At 54.7% G+C, this 17,531-nt stretch overlaps 1 protein-coding gene across 1 annotated transcript; it reads left to right on the top strand.

The window, feature by feature from the left end:
• Positions 1-424: 424 nt before the first annotated feature.
• Positions 425-12,961, top strand: NOL6 (nucleolar protein 6). The gene is made up of 26 exons (XM_026506367.4): positions 425-770; positions 1,826-2,032; positions 2,118-2,234; positions 3,289-3,468; positions 4,021-4,189; positions 4,410-4,544; positions 4,632-4,795; positions 4,882-5,002; positions 5,224-5,282; positions 5,366-5,467; positions 5,654-5,769; positions 5,935-6,112; positions 6,520-6,642; positions 6,816-6,964; positions 7,120-7,195; positions 7,430-7,570; positions 7,712-7,829; positions 7,911-8,065; positions 8,169-8,332; positions 9,162-9,314; positions 9,549-9,646; positions 10,408-10,532; positions 10,658-10,747; positions 11,173-11,367; positions 11,468-11,569; positions 11,791-12,961. Exons 1-26 carry the CDS (start codon positions 717-719, stop codon positions 11,938-11,940), a joined length of 3,441 nt encoding a protein of 1,146 aa, XP_026362152.2. The 5' UTR covers positions 425-716; the 3' UTR covers positions 11,941-12,961.
• Positions 12,962-17,531: the final 4,570 nt, after the last annotated feature.

Genomic DNA, 17,531 nt, shown 5'->3' with positions numbered 1-17,531 from the left:
GGGAGCAGACTCCCTCTCTGAGATCATGACATGACCGGAAGGCAGATGCTTAATCAACTAAGCCACCCGGGCGCCCAAAACAAACACTAAATTATGATGGGTAGGTGAAGGATATATGGGAGATTATATGCCTATAATCAAGGCACAAGATGAAGTGACTTAGCCTAAATTTGGCACTGAAGACAGAGAAGAATGAATAAATTTAAGACATATTTTGAAGGTAGAACTGACAAAACTGGTTATTGGATAAGATGTAGTAGATGAAAAAAAAGGATAAGAATCACTGGTGTAAATAAACAGTTCCAAGCGCCCAAACTAGCTCCGCCCTTGTCCTGTCCACGCAAGCTGCGGAAGTGAGGAAAAGAAAGCGACCGCTAACCTACAGACAGGCTTCCGGTCTGGCGTCGCAAAGAGACCGTAAATGGGAGAACCCGGTTTGGCCCCTCCCCCATGATGGGCGGTCCTGGGGAGTGACAGATGCCAATGGCCAGCGATTCTTCGGGCACTCACCCAATGGCTCTGGAGCTGGGCGGAGTCCTGCGGCACGAGGTTTGTCCCCACGCGGTGCGGGGAGTTTACCGCAAGCCTTCCGCAGTTCTGCTGCCAGGCTTCCGTAATTCTGCGGAGGGCTTCGGCACTTCTGCCCACGCGGGAAGTTGTGCCCAGTACGTGGGCTTTGAATCCGAAGTGCTGGAGCAAGACCTGGACCCGGAGTTATGGGGCCGGCGCCTGCGGGAGCGCAGGATCGCGGAACTGCTGGGGAGCCAGAGGTGGGTGAGCTGTTCTGGGAGGAAAGAGTGCTTTCTACGTGCCAGAGGTGGCAGAGACTGGCAGCTCGCCGGCGAGGGGCGCGAAGGCGGTCCCTTCTGGAGGAGCCTTATTCCACCACGTTTCCAGTCTGGGGCACCGAGACAGTCAGGGAGATGGAACCTGGCGTTATTTGGATAGAAGCAGTAAAGCTTATTGAGCTTACTCCTTCGAGAGCTGTGCACCTGGAAGTTGAGGAGACCTAACCAGGGCATTTTCCTAACCAGATCTTCCTCATCACTGTGAGAGATCTAACCTCTTGTGCCAGTTCTGTGCTCGCTGCTGTAACAGAGGGCACATGGTGGTGCTTCTGGAACCCTTAAGTAGGGCTTTAACCCGTGTAGGACCGTGGAGTGGGGGTGGGGCCCAGGGCTGTAGGGGAGAAGGTTTGGGATCCTGCAGACCAGGGTGTGAAGCCTGCTTACAGAATAGGCATACTAACTGTGGAACCTTGAGCTCAGGGGACTCCCTTCAAGTGTACATTTTCTGCCAGGATTACTGAGGATTGGATGACGTACTGAGTATATTTTACAGAGGCAGTAGGTCATAGTTTTCTCCAACACTGACCACTTATACTGATGTAGTCCACAGTCAGGGCCTCCTGGCAGGGGTAGAGCCTGGCAGGATTTGGATAGAGCAGGAGTGGAGATGGCATTTGCAGATTACCAGGACTGACCCAGCAGAAGAGGAAGCTCCCTGATGCATAGTACCGGAAATACAAGGAACTCATTGCTTAGGTCAGGGCTCAGTCATCTCCTAACCCTACCAACTCCAGGCAGGGTTCCATGCTTGTGCTGTCACATAGACAAAGAGCCCTCAACTGAAGGAGTTTTCAGCCTAGCGCTCAGTGATGTTCTTCTAAGTAATGATAATCCTGAGTTTTACAGTCTGACTCCCATTCAAAAGAGTGAACAGGATCCTGTGAAGTTTTTGCCCACATCCTACCATGGTGGCACTTCAGGCAGTGGATGCTAGGTATCTGTGACCTCACAGGGGCTTCTCTTCTCACATGCCACAGGTGATAGAAGTAGCTCTGGAAGGCACAGCCAAGGAGGGAAAGAAGGAGTCCTCAAAGAAGCGTACCTTGGCTGGGTCTCCGGTGGAGGGCCTCCTGCAGCCAGCGAAGCTTAGCCGGGCAGAACTATATAAGGAACCCACCAGTGAGGAGCTGAATCGCCTTCGGGAGACTGAGAGTCTCTTCCACTCCAGCTTGCTTCGTTTACAGGTACCATTGGGTGGCTGGGGCTTCCGTGAGAGAGGTGGGCCCGGGACCCTGGGGCTGAAGGACTCTCCCCTGTCTTTTCTTTCAGGTAGAGGAGCTACTAAAGGAAGTGAGGCTTCCAGAGAAGAAGAAGGAGCGGATCGATGCTTTCCTACGGGAGGTCAACCAGCGGGTCCTGAAGGTGCCCTCAACTCCTAAGACAGAGGTAAAGCAGGTAGTGTGAAGAAATGGAAAGCCCCGGAGACGTCCTCAGTGTGGGCATCTGAAACAGGGCCTGCTCTTCTCCAGAGGGGATAGGGTGTTAGGGAGCTCGTTTTCACTGCCAGGAGGCTCAACTGGAAGTACAGTCAACCATGTGTTCATTTGTTCAGCAAACACTTATGTTTCTTGCAGTAGTTGTATTCTTAGGATACGTCAGTGAACAAAGCAGTCTATTTTCTAGTGTTGGGCTTATGGATAGTAGATAACAAACATGGCAGGTAAACTGTGTGGCATTGTTGGAAGGTGGTAAACTCTATGGGCAAAGGAGAAAGTCGGGCAAGGTAAGGGGATTGTGGGGGTATCAGGATGGGAGTGGTTTGCAATTTTATTTTCAATAGGGTGGTTGAGGGTGGCCTCACTGAAGTGACATTAGTGTGAAGATTTGAAGTAAGTGAGTCAGCCATATAGATAGCTAAAGGAAGAAGAGCATGTCGGGAATAGGAAATAGCCAACACAAAGGCTCAAAGGCAGGAGTAAGTCTGGTATGTTCCTTCGATTGAATGAGGAGAAAATAGGAGGTGAGTTCAGAAAGACAACGGAGGAAAAAAAAAAAAAAAAAAGAAAGACAACGGAGGAAGGAGTCATTTCACGCAGGCCCTTGTACACTGAAACAAGGACTTTGGCTGTTGCTGTGGGTGAAATGAGAAACCACCAACGGGACATTTTTTGGTAGAGCAGTGATATGATCTAACTTCGTTTTAAAAATGTTCACTCAGACTGTTGTGTTGAAAGTAGAATGGAGGGGCACCTGGGTGGCTCAGTCAGTTAAGTGTCTGCTTTCGGCTCAGGTCATGATCCCAGAGTCCTAGGATCAAGTCCTGCATCGGGCTCCTTGTTCAGCAGGGAGCCTGCTTCACCCTCTGCCTGCCACTCCCCCTAGACCAGGAGTTTGTTTTCAAATGTGTTGATGTGTTTAATTTGAGATGTCTACTAGACACGAAGGGGAACACGTCAGGAAGGCAATCAGACCAATACCTATCACTGTCTCTGTCCCACAGCTGACTGACCAGACCTGGCTCCCAGCTGGGGTTCGAGTACCTCTCCACCAAGTGCCCTATACCGTGAAGGGCTGTTTCCGCTTCTTGCCTCCAGCCCAGGTCACTGTTGTGGGCAGCTACCTTCTGGGTACCTGCATCCGGCCGGACATCAATGTGGACATGGCAGTGACCATGCCCAGGGTGAGGTCCAATATTTGGGGGATGAGGGCCCTGTTCCTTCATCACCTACAAATTCCTGGGTCTCTCTTTCTTTCCCACCTGCCACTTGCCAGGGGGTTGAAATCTGAACTGAAACTCAAAAGAGCAGGGGCGCCTGGGTGGCTCAGTCATGATTCCAGGGTCCTGGGATCGAGCCCCATGTTGGGCTCCTGGCTCAGTGGGGAGCCTACTTCTCCCTCTCCCTGCTGTTCGTGTGCGCTCTCTCTCTCTCTCTCTCTCTGAAATAAATAAATAAAATCTTTAAAAAAACAAGCGAACAAAATTTGCTCTTCTGCTGTCTTCTTGAGGGCAGCTTCAGTGTGCCCTTGGGTCAGTTGCTGCCATTTGGAACTTGGCCTTGCTCATCTGAGAGTTAAGTATATAGTTGCTAGCCCTGGTTCAGATACTCCAGCCAGCAAAGATCCCTGAGGTCTCTAAACTGTGACTCACCTTGGCTTCCTCCTGGACCCCAAGCTCTCTAACAACAAGCGCTTAAGTGCCTGGTCATCTCTCCCTTCTTCTGACCCTCTCCAGGAGATCCTACAGGACAAGGATGGGTTGAACCAGCGCTACTTCCGCAAGCGTGCTCTCTACCTGGCCCACTTGGCTCACCACCTGGGCCAAGACCCCTTCTTTGGCAGTGTTCGCTTCTCCTACACCAATGGCTGCCACCTGAAACCCTCACTGCTGCTTCGGCCACGTGGTAAGAGGCACACCTTGGGATGAAGGCACAGTCTAGGGCCACAAATCTAGTGGGGGAGGTGTGGGGACCTCAAGTCCGAGGTGAGTGGTTTGGGCCTCAAGTTTGAGGGGGAAGGTGTAAGGACCTGAGATTCTAAGGTGGGAGGGCGTGGGCCCTCACATGGGAGGAGGGTGGTACGGGGGCGCACCTGGCAGGGTCTCGGCACTCCCGGTCTCCCCAGGGAAGGATGAGCGCCTGGTCACCGTACGTCTGCATCCGTGCCCTCCACCTGACTTCTTCCGCCCGTGCCGCCTGTTGCCATCTAAGAACAACGTGCGCTCTGCCTGGTACCGAGGGCAGAGTCCCCCAGGGGATGGTAAGTGGCAGTGGTATCAAGGTGGAGCTGAAGGGAAGGATGTTGTGGGGATTTCTCCTCCCATGGCTTCCTCTCTCCCTCCCACAGGCAGCCCAGAGCCTCCCACCCCCCACTATAATGCATGGGTCCTGCAGGACATGACCCTTGAGTCCCACGTGCAGCTGCTGTCCACTGTGCTGGGCTCAGCCTTGGGGCTGAAGGATGGTGTGGCACTTCTGAAGGTCTGGCTGCGGCAGCGGGAACTGGACAAGGTGAGTTGGAAGTGGCCCAGCTTCCCTGCCTCACTGAGTGGTGGGCTGGCCCTGAGCTTGGGCCTCTCTCTCCATCTCTTTTTCAGGGTCTGGGAGGGTTCAGTGGGTTCCTTGTCTCCATGCTGGTTGCCTTCCTTGTGTCCACGCGCAAGATCCATACTACTATGAGCGGCTACCAGGTCTTGAGGAGTGTCTTGCGGTTTCTGGGTAAGGTGGCTAGACCCAGAAAGGCCAAGGGTTCCACTCTTCCTGTCAATCCTGTCATCCTATCAGGGATCATTCAGTTTCTTGCCATCAGACAGTTGAGCAAACTGAATTCTGGAGGCAGGCAGTTGCAGCCACCTGACCAGAGAGAGAGTGTCATTAGGTCTGGGTCCCCTGGGAAGAGGATACCTTCTGACACACCCACCTTCTCTGGCTCACTTCAGCCACCACAGATTTGACAGTCAACGGGATCAGCTTATGTCTCAGCTCAGATCCCTCTTTGGTGAGTGGGGCAGGGCTGGGTCTGGGCAAGGAGGCTTGAAGGTAAGGCTCCAACTCTGACCGCCTTCTCTCTGTGCCTCCAAGCCGGCCCTGGCTGACTTCCACCAGGCCTTCCCTGTTGTCTTCCTGGACTCCTCAGGCTGTCTCAATCTCTGTGCTGATGTTACTGCATCTACTTACCACCAGGTACCAATTGTCCCCCACTCCTGAGTACCCCTTCTGTCCCTTCTGCCAGTCCCAGAGCCCCAGAAACTTCTCTCCAAAGAGCTTAGGTCAGGCATGTCTCTTGGTCTGAGCCCTCAGGTCAATGAAGGAGGAGATATAGTGGTGATAGTCTCACATGTGAGTTCCCTGTTTATCCTGTGGCCCCAGGTACAGCATGAGGCACGGCTGTCTATGGCATTGCTGGACAGTAGAGCTGATGATGGATTCCAGCTTCTGTTGATGACTCCCAAACCCATGATCCGGGCTTTTGACCACATCTTGCAGTAAGTTTAGGGCTGGCAGGCTATGGCAGTGGGTCCTGTTTCCCTGGGGCTGCAGTGATGGGGCAGAGGTCCTCAGGCAGGTGTTCAGATCTTCCTCATTTTGGGGGGGGGTGGTATTTGGGGTCAGCAGCACCTCATTCTCTTTGTCCTTCTGTGCCCCTCTAGTCTCCATCCACTGAGTCGCCTGCAGGCAGCATGTCACCGGCTAAAGATGTGGCCAGAGCTACAGGATCTTGGTGGGGACTATGTTTCAGCTGCTTTGGGCTCCCTGACCACCCTCCTGGAGCAGGGTCTGGGGTCCCGCCTGCACCTGCTGGCCCACTCTCGGCCCCCAGTCTCAGAGGTGAGGTGCTGTGGGGTGGGGAGTTTGTGGGCTTAAGGGGACTTAGATCCAGGGTCCCAGGGGATACAAAAGACACACCATTCCTCTAGCTAGATCTTTTCTTTTCTTTTCTTTTCTTTTCTTTTCTTTTCTTTTCTTTTTTTTAAGATTTTATCCATTAGAGAGAGTGCATGTGTGGGCGAGCAGGGAGGGGCAGAGGCAGAGGGAGAAGCAGGCTCCTCACTGAGCAGGGAGCCCGATGTGGGGCTCGATCCCAGGACCCCAGGATCGCGACCCGAGCTGAAGGCAGGCACTTAAACAACTGAGCCATCCAGGCGCCTGTAGATCTTTCTACTTAGTTGCAAAGTGGGTTTCCAGACCAAGCTGGGGCATTCTTGGGTTGAGCTCAGCCCTTTTATACCCTATAGTGGGACATCAGCCAAGATCCACCAAAGCACAGAGACTCTGGGACCCTGACCCTGGGATTGCTCCTCCGGCCTGAGGGGCTGACCAGTGTCCTCGAACTTGGACCAGAGGCCAACCAGCCTGAGGTGAGGAGCCCTGAGGTCTGGGGGATGGTTTGGCCCTGGCTTGGGAAGTCCAAGCCACACACTGGCAGAAGTGGTGTGGATCATCCTCATGCCTCTTGGGTTGCAGCCTGTCAGGGATTTCCGACAGAGCCCATCTTTGTTGATTTCTCCTACCACCCATTGCCTTTCCTCAGGCTGCTGACTTCCGCCAGTTCTGGGGATCTCGCTCAGAGCTTCGGCGTTTCCAGGATGGGGCCATTCGGGAAGCTGTGGTCTGGGAGGCAGCCTCTATGGCCCAGAAGCGCCTTATTCCCCACCAGGTGGTCACCCACCTCTTGGCACTGTGAGTGTTAGCATCTGGATGCCAGGAAGCATCCATGGACTGGGGAGCCTTTTAGGAGGGTCCAGCCCAAGCTTTGGGCTGAATAGCTAATATCCAGTAGCTTATTCCAGTAGCCTCAGTGCCCACACTGAGTCTGTGCTGTGCCCCTTTCCCAGCCATGCCAACATCCCAGATACCTGTGTCCACTATGTGGGGGGCCTTCTGGATGCATTGATCCAAAGCCCAAAAGAGGTAAGGGTCGTTTGTCAGGGCTGGGGTCACGGCCAGGGGTTGCAGAGTAGCCTGTGCGGTGGAATTAGGTAGCAGGTGGAGAGCACTTGCAACCTCAGCCAGACTGCACTTCCCATAGTGTCCAGCAGAGGGGGTGCTGGCTCTATGGCAGAATCCCAGGTGGCTGTGGCAGTGGTGGGGTTTGGGGGAGCTTCTGTAGGGTCCTGGTCTCCTGACTGTGCCTCTCCTTCTTAGAACTCCAGCACAGGTGAGGAGGCCCTGGCAGCAGCCGTGCGTTGCTACGATGACCTCAGCCGCCTCCTGTGGGGGCTGGAAGGTCTCCCGCTGACCGTGTCTGCTGTGCAGGGAGCTCACCCAGTGCTGCGCTACACTGAGGTGAGGTGCAAGGGGACAGGGAGCCCTTTCTGCTTGGCGACCCTTCACCTCTGCCCCGCTCACCCAGTATTCCCCCTTCCAGTTCCTGTGTTCACTCTCTCCTAGTCCCAGGCCCCTTCCTCAGCCCTGCTTCTTCCATAGGTGTTCCCACCTACCCCAGTCCGGCCAGCCTACTCCTTCTATGAGCAGCTTCGAGAGCGGGCCTCGCTGTTACCCCGGCCCGACAAGCCCTGTCCAGCCTACGTGGAGCCGATGACCGGTGATGATCCTCTCGGGAGGGATGAGAGGAACCTTTCCCACTCCATCCCACAGTCCTGAGACCTCTTACTTTTCTTCCTAGTGGTATGTCACCTGGAGGGCAGTGGTCAGTGGCCACAGGATGCTGAGGCCATACGGCGGGTCCGAGCTGCCTTCCAGCTGCGCCTGGCAGAGCTGCTGACGCAGCAGCATGGGCTGCAGTGTCGTGCCACGGCCACGCACACGGACGTCCTCAAGGTTAGGCTGGTGCAGGGTCAGGATTCCCCAGGGAGGGAGGAGACGGGCTGTGAGGGTGCTCCAGGCTGACCTGTATCTCCCACCCCATACCCTCTTTCAACAGGATGGGTTCGTGTTCCGGGTTCGTGTGGCCTATCAGCGGGAGCCCCAGATCCTGAGGGAAATGCGGAGCCCCGAGGGGATGATCTCCTTGAGGGACACCCCTGCCTCCCTCCGCCTTGAGAGGGACACGAGGCACTTGCCCCTGCTCACCAGCGCCTTACATGGGTATGGCCACCTGTCTCTCTGGGAGGCCAGATGGTGTTGTAGGGATATGAGTTATGGAGTCAGGCAAATTCTAGAACCTTCGCCCTGACACTTCACTGGCTATGTCCCTTTGTGTAGGAGTTCCCTCTCCCGATCTTATTTCTCGTCTGTAAAATGGGAACTTTTCTTTTTTTTTTAAGATTTTATTTATTTATTTGACAGAGAGAGAGACAGCCAGCGAGAGAGGGAACACAGTCAGGGGGAGTGGGAGAGGAAGAAGCAGGCTCCCAGCGGAAGAGCCTGATGTGGGGCTCGATCCCAGAACGCTGGGATCACGCCCTGAGCCGAAGGCAGACGCTTAATGACTGAGCCACCCAGGTGCCCCTGTAAAATGGGAACTTTATAGGACCAACCTGTTGGTATTAGCTAAAGGTATGTGAGATTCTGTATAGAATGTGTTAGCAGAGGGGCAACTGGGTGGCTCAGTTGGTTAAGCGTCTGCCTTCGGCTCAGGTCATGATCCCAGGGTCCTGCGATCGAGCCCTGCATCGGGCTCCCTGCTCAGCCTGGAGCCTGCTTCTCCCTCTCCAGTTCCCCCTGCATGTGTTCTGTCTGTCAAATGAATGAGTGAATGAATGAATGACAGAAAGAAGGAAAGAAAGAAAGGAAGAAAGAAAGAAAGAGGGAAAAAAAGAAAGATAAAAAAAAAAAGAGAAAGGAAGAAAAGTGTTAGCACAGAGGGTAACTTTGCATAAAGGTTGAGTAGATAGTGGCGGTGGAGCTGCAATACTGCTCTTGGGCCCTGAGGGCCTGAGGCTCATTGCCACTACCCTCTTCCCCACCCCCACAGGCTCCAGCAGCAGCACCCAGCCTTCTCAGGTGTGGCACGGCTGGCCAAGCGGTGGGTGCGTGCCCAGCTTCTGGGTGAGGGGTTTACTGATGAGAGCCTGGACCTGGTGGTTGCTGCTCTTTTCCTGCATCCTGAGCCCTTCACCCCTCCCAGGTAATTCCCTTCATCTTTTCCCTAGCCAGAAAGTTCCCTTTGGGGCCAGCTTCCATACCTTAGGCTGTACTTCAGTCCAAATGGGAGAGGGTAGCTGAAACGTGACAGAAGAGGTTCTGAGACACCCCCTCCCCCTAGTCCCTGCCAAGGAAGGGGTCTAAGTTGTCCAGACCATGGGGTAAGCCCTGGGAGGTGTGCTTGGGCCCAGACTCTTTGCTTACTCCTTCTTCTCAGCTCCCCCCAGGTGGGCTTCCTTCGGTTCCTTTTTTTGGTGTCGACCTTTGATTGGAAGAACAACCCCCTTATTGTCAACCTCAATAACGAGCTCACTGGTAAGTGGTAGGACTGGGATCAGACTACTACAGGAACGACGGTTTGTGGATTGCAGAGCAGGGCACACGGGGTTTTCCCTGTCAGTCTGTGAGGTGTTTTTGTGTGTGTGCCTTCCCCTTCCCAGATATTTGTACCTGACCCCGATGGCCTTGGGTTGGGGAATTACTAGGAGAAAGAGGCCCAGTTCAAGGTTTTACGGAGTTCTGAAGGTGTAGAGCTATGGTTTGCTCACATGGTGATCAGAAACAGAATGGACTAGGTGGTAAGCAGGCTACCTAGTGTGGGCTGTGAAGGGGAGAGGAGAGTAGAAGGCGACCCTGAATACCAGGTGAGAAGTCTTGTGGGGAGCAGGGAAGGGCCCAGATTAGAGTAGATGCCCAGACCTCTTGGGGAGTGGGGGTGATGAATTCCAGTTGTAACATGAGGAGCTCTTGGTCCCAGCAGAGAGGAGGGTGTCAGCTTCCTAATTCCCCAGGTGTGTGGGAGCATAGGGTGGGAGGGGGTCAGGGGCAGGCCTCAGCTTGTGCAAGCCCGGAAACTACACTGGGGTGCCAGGCAGTGGAAAATTCTGTCTCTGGGCTGAGCTTGGGAGTTTAGTGCCCCACCCAGTGGAGGCAAACATGGCGTTCTTTTCATTGCCTTCGTCTCTTGGCGGGAGGGCCATTGGGAAATCCCTGTGATGGGCCACCAGAAGACCTGGGGCAGTAGAGCATGTCAGGGAAAAGGAGCAGGCTGACCCAGGACCCTGTCTTGTTCACAGTGGAGGAGCAGCAGGAGATCCGCAGTGGCTTCCTGGCAGCTCGGACACAACTCCCGGTCATGGTCATCGTTACCCCCCAGGATCGTAAAAACTCTGTATGGACACAGGATGGACCCTCGCCCCAGGTGCAATCCCATCCCTACCTCCAAATTTGTGATTTTCTTCCCCCAAGGAAAAAGTAGGCCCAGCCTGACCTAAGAGAGAGCTGTGGTTAGGTCTGATCTGTTTGATGTATGTGTGCCCTCCCTAGATCCTACAGCAGCTTGTGGTCCTGGCAGCTGAGGCCTTGCCTGTTCTAGAGAAGCAGCTAATGGATCCCCGGGGGCCTGGGGACATCAGGGTAAGCCCCTGACCGAGAGAGGCTCTGGTGTTCCGGGGATTCTGCCTCTGAATGTTGGAAGTCTGGAGCTGTAGGGGCTCTTGCAGGATGCTCTGTCCCCTTGTTTGGCGAGACTGAATCCAGAGAAGGCATTGGAGCTGCCCACGGTGCCTGATGGTGCCTGACAGTGGTGGAGCCTGCAGGAGAACCAGGGCCCTGGCTCTCTCCAGGCCTCACACTTCTAGCCTGTGTTCCTCCTGTTTGGGTGAAGCTGACCCCAGCTCGGGCTTGGTGTTCCCACCTTCAGATGAGCATTTGGGCCCCTAGTTGGGGGTGGGAGGTCAGACAAAAGGGAAGGAAGAAACAGAGGTGGGCATGTAGAAGACTTTGTGGTCCAGCTCCCCGCTCCCAGTGGGTGCTGCTGACCGCTCTCTGCCCTTCCTCAGACGGTGTTCCGGCCACCCTTGGATATGTATGATGTGCTGATCCGCCTGTCTCCCCGCCACATCCCCCGGCACCGTCAAGCCGTGGACTCGCCAGCTGCCTCCTTCTGCCGTGGCCTGCTCAGTGAGCCCGGGCCCTCTTCCCTGATGCCTGTGCTGGGCTACGATCCCCCTCAGCTCTATCTGGCGCAGCTCAGGGTAGGTCCCAAAGGGGCTGATTAAACCTGGGGAGGGGACTTCCATGTGAACCTAGGGCGGTGTCCACCTCTAGTCTTATCTGTGTCCTGCCCTTTCCTAGGAGGCCTTTGGGGACCTGGCCCTTTTCTTCTATGACCAGCATGGTGGAGAGGTGATCGGTGTTCTCTGGAAGCCCAGCAGCTTCCAGCCCCAGCCCTTCAAGGTATGCTGGCTGGTGATAACCCTGTGTTCCTGAGTGTGTACGTGTGGTTCCTTACGGGCACGCATGTCTGTACGTGGCGTGCTCCCTGAGCGACCATGGGTCAGGTGTGAAGCATGTGTCTTGCGTGTCTGTTTGCACTACTGCTGCTCCCCTCCACCCCCGCATGTTGTCTCTGGTGTGCCTTTGTGACACCTCAGTCCCCATTTCTCTGGTTCCCCTAGGCCTCTAACACGAAGGGGCGCATGGTGATGTCTCAAGGTGAGGAGCTGGTGATGGTGCCCAACGTGGAGGCGATCCTGGAGGACTTGGCCATCCTGGGCGAAGGCCTGGTACAGGCTGTGGAGGCCCGAAGTGAGAAGTGGACCGTGTGAGCTCCAGCCCTAGGAGCAAGCTGTAGGTGACAGCAGGACTTCGACCTCTGGAGTAAGATGTCAATGGCATGACCTCCACCCTTGTTATGTATGGATCCTGCGTGGAGTACCTGCTGGCCTGAACACACTGAGATATTCCCCCAAGGAAGCCCTGCCCCAATTTTCTGTCTGATGCCTCAGCATTGGGGCGGAGTCTGGTATCCTACAGAGTCCCCTGGGCCTGTCTGAACTTCCAGAAGAAGAGAGTGAGCCAGCTCAGAAAGGGAACTAAATGAACCCAGGAGATCCATCCACCTGTCAGCCCTGGCCTGGGCTTCTTTTTGTCTTCCTAGGATGCTTCCAGAAGTGTGGAGAGGAGGACATGTGCCCAGGGCTGAGGCTCTGTCTCCTTCCCATTGCCAGGATATATGCCTAGACCTTAGTATACCCTTCAGTGCAGGGTCAGGCCTTTAAATAGGGCCCAGAGAAGGTGAGGAACTTGCTGAGGGTCCCAGCACTGAGCGGGGTGCTGTTGCTTTCCGGGGGGGACGTGGAAAAACAGAGGACAGAAGGGGCTGGGTGGGTGAGGGGGCGAAGGGTTCAGCTGGTGCTCTAGTCCAGGAGAGCTGCACAGAGCACTGAGGGCTGCCCTGGCTGCTCAGTGTCTCAGGCCCTCCGGCTCTGTGCCTGCAGCCCTGCAGAGGGGTGCAGAGGGGAACAGGACCCCAGTCCTGCTCTCCAGAAGCTCTCTGTGCCAGGGCAGGGTGGGGGGGGCTGCCTTCTTACACCCTGGTCCACACCCCACTTCTGGCAGCCTCTCCCTTCTTCGTCTCCCCTAATCCTGGGTGTTTTTCCAGACTCAGCTCAAATAGTGCCTCCTCCTCCAACCTTTCCTTCGCCCCCAGCCTGAGGTGCTCTTTCTCTCCTCTGAAACATCGGAGCAATGATTGTCTGTTCAGTTTACTTCGTAGTCGCATACGGTGGCGTGAACCCTTCTGTTGTCTTAAACTTGGATTTAAAATTAAATCAGTTTCCCCATGTTCTTGGTTTTTCTGCCTTTTTCATGTGGGGTTAACCCTGTCACTCTTTGGGGGCAGGTGATATGTTTGAAGATAGATTTCTTGGCACCTTCGTGGCACCGAGGACAGTCCTGTGCTCAAGGAGGAGACAGGTGGGTACAGAAGGGGCGATGGGAGCACGCAGGGCCACCGGGAGACCTTAGGGAAAAAGGAATCATAGTCTGTACTCTCTGCCTAGAATGGGCGGGGTGGGGATGGTGTGAGCTGCGGCGGACATCCTCGGAGTGCTGGCTAAATGCTGGGTGCTCGCTAAATGCTGGGTGTTTCACGTGTCTTCCGTGTGGGAATGCGCTCACACAGTAATGCCAGCCCCGTGCAGCACGTGCTCTGACTTCTCCTTGTCTTCCAAAGGAGGGAGCACGTTCGGCAGCGGGCAGGCCCTCGAGATGATAAGCCACATACGGGAACCCTGATCTCCAATTTTGTCCCAATTCTGTGAGTCTTCGTGAACCTATGCCAGTCCTCAGCTGTCACTGTCATGGGATTAGAAGTGGGCATAGAGAATACATTGATGGGCCGTGTGAGCTGGGGTCTGCTTCTCCCTGTGCCCTTGATTCACAAACTCCCGACAGATGTGTGCAAGGTTTTCTTGTCAGGGAAAGAAACGCAGTTCCAGCCCTCACGGACCTTGGATCTGTGGTTGTCCCTGGCTGCTCCTCACTTATTTTTCTCCCCAGCCTGTCCCTAGGCTCTGAGGGGGGATGGTGCTGGCCTGTTTCAGACTGTCTTGCTTCCTCCTGGGGCAGTTTCAGTCCTTGGTTTCTGGCCTTTTCACAAAGCCAGTTCTGGATGATCCTGGTGCGGGAAGGAACAGAGCCTGCCCCCAAGTAAAGCTGCAGCAGGTGGCTCCGACAGGTGCAGACAGCGGTCCCCACTTGGGAGATGAGCCCTGGCCCTGCTACCTCCCCATGTGTCCCTGGGCAAGTCACTTCCCCTGCTGGGGTCAGCTTTCCTACTTTGAAAATGGGTGCGGTAATGGCTTCGTCAGGTGCACAGTGTGGCAAGGGAAGAGGGCAGAGGACTCCAACCCAAGAAGCCATGCCATCCCTTCTGCACTCCCTGTAGCTTAGGGGATGGGGCGTGGAGAGCGCTGGAAGCCCAGGCTCCCAATCTGAATCCCTCACATTACAGCTCCAGCCTGTTTTCCTCAGATCTCTGGGAAGTAGGTGAGGAGGCTGGCGTGGTCGAAGATGACCTCGCCGGGAGGGGCGGGGGAGTGGCCTGAGGAGCTGGAACTTCATTGGAAGGGAAGGAGAGAAGACTAGAAGGAACTGTGTGAGCAAGGATGTAGGTTACACATTCCCGTGGGTGCGTCCGCCTCTGTGGGCATCTGCATTTAACTTTGCAGGTGGACGTGGATGGGGTGGGAGTCTGTCTGATGTATGGAGTGATTTGTCTGCTCTATGTTGGGGGCAGGGACATGTCTGTAAGCACTAGTCTGTGTACACATTTTTGCCTCTAGCTCTGATTCGCTGTAAAAGGGGAAATCTCTTTTCGAAGGGCAAGTCAGGAGAAAAAGCTCTCAGATAAAAGGCAAAAACTCCATTTTTCCCTGTGGATTTAAAGGCTTTAAACAAAACCTTTTTCTTGGGGCTTTGGTTTCCCCAGTTCTGTCAGATCTAAGTGTCTCTACACAGTTACATTTAGTGAATTCTCAAAGTGTCTTCTCTTCTGCCTGTGGTATCAACGCCTCCTCTAAACCAGAATCCTTTCGGGGCGCTTGGGTGGCACAGTCAGTTGGACATCCGACTTGGTTTCAGCTCAGGTCCTGATCTCAGGGTCGTGGGATCGAGCCCCGGGTCAGACTTCACGCTGAGCGCAGAGTCTGCTTGAGACTCCCTCTGTCTCTGCCTCTGCCCCTCCCACTGGTGCTCGCTCTCTCTAAAATAAGTAAATCTTTAGAAAAAATTAAAGTATTAAACCAGAATCATTTTAGCTGGAGACCCTATTTTCCTCTGCCCAGTACCTTACTTTGGAGAAGAAGAGCAAGACCCCAAAGCCTGGGGGTCCTTGCAGCAGGTTATATTCAGTGAAGTCCAAAGGGCTGCTCAGATTCGGGCTAGTCTGAGTGTCCCCACCTCAGTAAGTAAACATGTAACCCCCCCAACATCCGGTGCTTGCTTTGTGAGTCATAGATTAATCCAGGTGAGAGATGAAGGGGAGGGGAAGCCTGGGGCACGTGAGTCACCCCTACCCTACTCAGGAATAGGCCAGCCTGCTTGCCCATCCCTCTGCTGCAAAGAGAGAGGAGGGAGTATGGGGGGAAAGGACTCTCAGACTGCCCACAGCACTAAAGGGGACCAGGGTGTTCCAAACCCCGAGAGAGACTCATTTCCCTTTCCCACTTCAGCTTCTGAGAGCAGGATGGGGAAGACAATTTTTCTGGTTTGCATGAGGCCCAGAGAGGTGTAGGAACTTGTCCAGGGTCACACAGGGGGCTAGGGGTGGAGACCCAGAGAATCTAGGCGTCCTGGCTCTAGGCCTTGCTGCTGAACTTGAGCTTTCCTGGAGCCAAGGGCTGGGGTGAGGAGGAATAAAGAAATGGAAAGCCGAGTTCCAGATCTGTGCAGTGGGGCAGAGAGGAGTGCAAAGCCTGGCCCTGTCCCCTGTTCTGGGCCACCTGTTAGCAAGACCTAGAGGAGCAGAGCCCAGGGGAGGGGAGGGGTGGGAGTGTGCACACTCTGGTCCACCTAAGCTCAAGCCTGAGTCTCCTCTGTCCCACAAGCCAACAATATGGTATTATAATTAAGGCACTTGCTAAGAGACTAGAACTTAATTATTCCAACCACTTAAAAAAAAGACAATTACATGATGGAGGTCTAATTATCGCTACGACGACAATCGTATTATACGGCATAGATAGATATGGCATCTTGGCCTTTCTCTAATCTGCCCCCACAGAATCCCCACCCCCATCTCCCAATCCATGGGTCTCCCTGGAGCCCGGTTCCCACCGATCCCAGGTCTAGCGATCCTTAGGAAGTCATACCTGAAGTCTGACTGCAGAACCTCCTTCTGGGCCTATCCCCTCCCTTAGATACTTTCCCTTGTGACACCTCTTCCCCAGGACAGGCAGCCAGTGGCTGGCCTGTAATTAGCACCCAGACTGGGCTGGGATGAGGGGAGAGAACACTGGGCCTCACACATGCCCATGGCCTTTCCAGAACACCAGATGCAGAGCCTCCTTCCACCACCTGTCCCCCATCCCGCCCCCTTCAGACCACAGGCCTCTCAGAGAGCAGTTGTCCTGGGCCCCAACCCAGGTTCAAGTTCCTGTCTTCCCAATTCTGCTCGCCTCCAATTTTAGCTTCTTGCCGACCTGCCCTGTTCACTCTGCCCCCTAAGTCCCCAATTCAAACCCTCCTCGCTCCCTATAGCTATTGCCCTGCATCTGGCCTTTTTCCCTCCTCTGTGGCTTCCTTCCAGGCCTCTGGGCCTCAGCCTCTCCCCTCCAACACACCCTCCACTTCACAGCTGGAGGGATCCTTCCAGTGCCTTCCATTAATTGACAAATGGAGACCATACCACTTTGCTGCTTAAAACCTTCAGGTCTCCCATTAGCTTCTGTTCTTAGCAGTGGAACATTTGTCAATTACCATCCTGTTTAGAACCCTGATGTAACATGGTTAAAATACTGTGGCTGAAGTGGGAGGTGGGGCCAGGGCTCTGCCTCCTTGGCGTCCCTCTCCCCAGTTCCAGGTGGAACAGTCACCGCGAGAGTTTCCTCAGAGCTCTGGGTATTAAAGAAGCACAGCTTGAATATCTTTGGCTCCTCGATAAGGTCCAGGCCCTTTGTACAGAACCCAAGACCCTTCCTGTGCCACCAGTGTCCCTCCCTGGCTTCACTACAGGTGCTCTCATCATGGCCTGGCCCAGCAGGCTCTCACCTGGAAGACCTTCCATAAAATCCCCAGCCAAATATTTCCTCCTCCAGGAAGCCTCTGGTTGCCTCAGCCTTTCAATAGCTCCACGCTCCCTTCCTGGCTGCAGGGGCCAGGCAAATGCCAGGCCCTAATTCAGGACCCCCAGGAAGCCCATGAGCTTTTCTTTCTCCTCAACCTCTGGTCCTGACCCCTCATCTTCCGAAACAACCATGGTTCCAGAAGCTTTCCTGCTAGTGAAAAAGATAGGAAAACAGAAAACCCAGGGGCTCCAAGGATCTGATCCCTGAGGTGTGAACCTGAGCCTTCCAGACACCCAGGCCTGTTTGCGGAGATAGTCTGGTCTGTGTCAGCTCCCCGTCACTAACTCCCCTCCCCCTCGGCTGGCACGGGGCAGGCCCAAACGGCTGGCCAGTTAGTCTCCAGACTCCTCAACAGATCCCCATCCTATGTCTCTGGCTTTTGTAAACACTGGACCTAGACCCACAGCCAGGCCCAGGCAGGGACACACACAGATATGCGCACAGAGCCCCTTGGACACACGAATGCTCGCGCAGGTCCTGATGCCCTTGGTCGTGCACGTGTCCATGCAGACCTCCATGGATACACACACACGCAGCTGAGAACACACATGGATGCGGGTGCATATTCA

The sequence above is a fragment of the Ursus arctos genome, unplaced genomic scaffold (genome assembly GCF_023065955.2).
Source record: "Ursus arctos isolate Adak ecotype North America unplaced genomic scaffold, UrsArc2.0 scaffold_18, whole genome shotgun sequence".
Lineage (NCBI taxonomy): Eukaryota > Metazoa > Chordata > Mammalia > Carnivora > Ursidae > Ursus > Ursus arctos.
This window is presented reverse-complemented; position numbering and strand designations above follow the sequence as displayed.